At 43.2% G+C, this 5,000-nt stretch overlaps 1 protein-coding gene across 2 annotated transcripts in view; it reads left to right on the forward strand.

The window, feature by feature from the left end:
* The window catches only part of rabac1 (Rab acceptor 1 (prenylated)), a 7,576-nt gene extending 4,402 nt beyond the window's left edge, over positions 1 to 3,174 (forward strand). For both annotated transcript variants that reach the window (XM_048260811.1, XM_048260810.1), the window contains 4 exons: positions 39 to 251; positions 1,410 to 1,507; positions 1,739 to 1,840; positions 2,034 to 3,174. In XM_048260811.1, coding sequence (XP_048116768.1) covers positions 39 to 251; positions 1,410 to 1,507; positions 1,739 to 1,840; positions 2,034 to 2,122 — 502 coding nt within the window. In that variant the 3' untranslated portion in view covers positions 2,123 to 3,174. The remainder of the gene's footprint in view (positions 1 to 38; positions 252 to 1,409; positions 1,508 to 1,738; positions 1,841 to 2,033) is intronic.
* The last annotated feature ends 1,826 nt before the right edge of the window (positions 3,175 to 5,000 follow it).

Genomic DNA, 5,000 nt, shown 5'->3' on the forward strand with positions numbered 1-5,000 from the left:
TGTGTGTGTAATATCCCTGTCCTTCTCTGCCACTGTAGACTGTGGATGGTGAAAGGCATGTCGGGGACCATGGCGAAGGAGTGGTTTGACCGGCGCCGGAAGTCCATTCGTCCCTGGGCCACGTTTGTGGACCAACGCAAGTTCTCCAAGCCTCGCAACTTCGGGGAGGTCTGCCAGCGTGTCGTCCGCAATCTGGACACCTACCACAGCAACTACACCTTCATTTTCCTGGGACTAATACTCTACTGCATGTAAGACACACACACACACACACACACACACACACTAGGCATGTGCGATATGATCATAATGTCATATCGCGATATAGGTAATCTCATATTAGAATTAGAGTTGCACCGATATGGAATTTTAGGGCCAATAACGATAACCAATATTTATCGGTTTGTTGTGCCCGATACCGATACCATAATCAATAATATTACTCTTGAAAAAATATTGGTGAAAAGTGATTTGGGGACAGCATTTAATAAGCATCATTTAATTGCAGTAATTTTACCTACCGACAGATGATGGACAGAACTCATAGTCCTTAATGGTACAGCAGTCAGCAAAATAGCTCCTTTAAGGTGAACGAGACATCAGTGAGTTGCGAGTGAGTGGCCAGCGACAGTGTGAAACGTTTTCATATCTATGGAGTAAACGCTGAATAACGGCTATAACGGCTCCGCTCTGCGGGGGTTAAACAGAGGATCATTAACGAGAGGATTTTGGGCTGCACAGTATCAACTCAGATCCACAGATCTTAGAATGGTTAGAATGGTGAAATACATCCACACCACAGACATTATTTTGAGGAGTAAGTAGCCAACCTAGCTCAGTGTAGCCAGAGTATTTGGGAAGTATTTATGTATTTGGGAAATTAGGGCTTTAAAAAATATCGGCACAAATTATCAACCGAAAATTTGGAACAATAATAATATTTCAATTTTAACACTTATCGGGCAATAATATATTTGCAGCTGCGAGATATTCCTAATCACAATAATGTAAATTCAATTACCACATAGAAGGTGTATACAGTAGGTTAAAAGGTGACTATATGGCGATCTAGCTGAAATTCATACCATGGGGAAGAGTCATCATGACACACACACACACACACACACACACACAAAAGGCAAAGATCTTTGAACCTACATCATCTACATCACAGATCTGTGGCACTACATCATCAAACTGTGACATCACCCCCACTCCCACTCGCTTTGAATCGTCACACACACACACATACCACAGCAACTACACCTTAATCTTCTTGGGACTAATACTTCACTGCACAGACACACACACACACACACACACACAAAACATTTTTCAAACACCTAAAGAGTACATCTACCCCCCCAGTATCAGCGTGCCCATGCTGTTGATGTGTTGATGTGTTGCAGTATCAGCTCACCCATGCTGTTGATCGCCTTGGCCGTGTTTGCTGGAGCATACTACATCATCCACCTCAAGTCTCTGGAGAATAAGCTTGTTGTGTTTGGTGAGTGTGTGTGTTTGTCTGATTCCCTGTTAGTCTGTCTGTCTGTCTGCCTGTCTGTCTCCCTGTCTAGTCTAGTCTGTCTGAGTCTCTTTCTGTTTTTCTGTGTGTGTGTCTGCCTGCCTGTCTGTATGTGTGGCTGTGTATGCCAGCTAGTGGATGTCTGGTTGGTGTTATTCTCCTATGCTATGATTGGTCCTGTAACCTCATGTTGCTCCGCCTCCTTTGTTGTAGGGCGGGAGCTAACGCAGGGCCACCAGTTGGGATTGGCTGGTGGGGTCTCCTTCCCTGTGTTCTGGTTGGCTGGAGCTGGTGCCGCTGTCTTCTGGGTTCTGGGTGAGTGTTGCTTACACACACACGTACATACACACTACAACAATACTACTGGTGACAGAGTGTGTGTGTGTGTGTTAGAGAAGAATAGTGTTTGAATATGAGTGTGCATTGCTTGTCTCATAGACAGATGTACCCTGTTTATAATGTGTGACCCGGCCTGCCTCTCTGATTGGCTTTCTATGCTGTCACTCAGGTGCCACGCTGGCTGTAATTGGCTCCCATGCTGCTTTCCGTGAGCTGGAGTCATCAGACATGGAGGACCTCTTGATGGAACCGGTCTAGAGTCGTGACCTTTATTCTGACCTTTCAGCTTCTCATGCCTCCTATTTATCCAGAATGCACCTCTTCTCAAGCCTCCTATTTACCCAGAATTCACTTCTTCTCAAGCCTCCTATTTACCCAGAATGCATTGAAAGGTCAAATCTCCTCTTTACCTAGAATGCACCCCTTCTTGAACCTCATATTTACCCAGAATACACTGTGTTTGCCTACTCTATGGTAACACAAGATATGGACCATTCCACATGTGGACATACAGACTAACCAGCTGCTCATGTGACCATACTAACATGTACACACACACCCCGCTCCTGTGCTAGTTGATTAGACTATAACATGAGCAGATATGGCTCTGGAGTGCTCCATACTAACATACACACACACACACACACACACACACAGTCCACTTTATAGCACAGCTGTCATAGCACAGCTAGTGTTTATGGTATACGCTATACTTGTAGATGTATGTATGTGTAGAATGAGACAGCACAGCTAGTATGTATGATGATAGATGCATGGCATCTAGTTTTCGCTGCTTGTCCTGAATGGACCGCAAGCGGCCCTGATGTGGCCCTGATGCGGCCCTGATGCCAGTCGAAGAGGACAGCGGTATTACATCAGTGCAAGTGTTTTTGTTGTGATGTGAAAGTTGTGCCTAAACTTGTTAAGCGATTGATCATAATGAAGTTACTTAAAAAAGGTCAAATGCTTTGCATTATGTACAAAACTAAACCAATGTGTGCACACATGTTTATATCGGTGGCTCACTACTCATGTCTACTCAATGATCGATAGAGCTGATTGTGTGCTGATAGATTCGCTTAATAAGTAGATGGATCGGTAGAGTTAGTTGAGCTCCTTTAAGATTAGCATAGTTTAGCATAGATTAGCTGACTCTAGCTTGGTGTATGGTAGTCTTGGCCTTTGCCACTGGCCATTAAATCTTCTCTTTCGGTGCACATGTTTACCTCTGTGGCTCTGAAATGCTTTGCTCCTTATTTTGTACAATAAACAAATGGGACGTGCAATAAATCTACATGCCTGTTACAAAATGCTCTGTGTGTGTGTGTGTGTGTGTGTGTGTGTGTGAACGGGCCCCTGTAGAACTGTTCTAAATCTGGACCTGGACAGGGTCGCTTTAGTATGGATCTCAGAGATTGATCAGAGATGTTCTGGATCACAACGGGCCCCTTTAGAACTGTTCTGGAGCTGAGCAGGTTCCTTCAACACTTATCTCTGATAGGGCCGTTCTTGACCTGAGCCGAGCGAATCCCTTTCGTTCAGAGCTCCCTGTTCTGGAGCTGAGAGTTGAGGGAGTTGCGGCTGTAGGATACCCCCTCCCTGTCCCCCCCCACACACACACACACACACACACACTCCAGCGCTGACACATTTACCCTCTGACCTCCCCCACTCCGGAGCTGACACATTTAACCTCTGACCTGGGCGCCACAAAAACAATTTCTGTGCAGACCTCATCTAGGTTGCCATGGTGATGCCCTTGCAGCACACAATCTCCACCCCTCCCTCTGCAGCATATCACATCATCAGGACCTGATCGATATCCCATTACTGGAACCCTGTGTGTGTGTGTGTGTAAGAGTTGTATGTGTGAGTGTTTGACGTACGTATGTGTGCGTGTGTGTGTGTGCGTGTGAGAGAGTGTTTGAGGTGTGTGTGTGTGAGTGAGTGAGTGTTTCGATGGTTGCCATTGCTGTATATTGACCCCAGAGGCAGCCAGAGTTCTTGTGTGGGCGCGGCTGACTGAGGTTACATGACTTTATATTATTATAGCTTTATATTATGATTATAACTCATATGTAGCTTTATATTATTAAGATTATAATTCATATTTAGCTTTATATTATGATTAGCATTCATATGTAGCTTTATATTATGATTGGCATTCATATGTAGCTTTATATTATGATTATAATTCTTACTTGAAATATATACTATATAAGTATGTCTATAACACTCTTTCTCAGTTGTGTGGCCTGCTGGTCTTCATATTTTTACTTTACTTCATATGATGATGAAATCCCCAAATACTTTGCAATTTCATGTTAAAGAAGCATTATAATTACAGTATATTGTTTCGTCATTTGTCCACACAGGTTTACAGAGTGATGCATACCCCTACATCTTTACTTCTAAGAGACTCTTCCTCTCTGATGATTTTTTATCATCAGAGTCGTGGTGCCAGTTTCCATAATAATTTGTGAAACATTACACGTATTGTTGTCTTTATCAGTACACAACTTTTCCAGCATTTTGTTGCTCCCGTCCCAACTTTTTTAAAAACATGTTGCTGGCATCAAATTCAAATTGAACATATATTTTCCATGAAATACTCAAATTTGATATTTTTCTCATTTGATATGTTGTCTATGTTCTTTTTGCAGCTAAATATGAGATTTGCAGATTGACAAATTGGGTTTATGAGATTATCACATTGTTTTTATTTGCATTTTACACAATGTCCCAACTTTTTGTGTGTTGGGGGTTGAAAATGTCACTCTGTTTCCCTGTGTGTGTGTGTGTGTGTGTGTGTGTGTGTGTGTGTGTATTGACACTGAAAACTCTGTGTAAGATGTTTACTTGTGTTTGTGAGTGGACACTGAAAACCCTGTCAAGGGTCTTAAAGGGACACACACATTAACACTCCGACTACATGGACACACTGGCACATTGTGTGTGTGTGTGTGTGTGTGAAAAAGAGACCAGGTGAGAGCAATGATGACACACAGACGTTGGTGAGTTGTATTAAATGTTCTAGATGTTTTATTGGTGTTGGGTTTCATTGCATCATGATTCTCTAAGGGGTGTGGTTTCTCTTCTCTGCCCCGCCCCTCAGCAGCCACACCCACCCTGGCAG

The sequence above is a fragment of the Alosa alosa genome, chromosome 13, assembly GCF_017589495.1.
Source record: "Alosa alosa isolate M-15738 ecotype Scorff River chromosome 13, AALO_Geno_1.1, whole genome shotgun sequence".
Classification (NCBI taxonomy): domain Eukaryota; kingdom Metazoa; phylum Chordata; class Actinopteri; order Clupeiformes; family Clupeidae; genus Alosa; species Alosa alosa.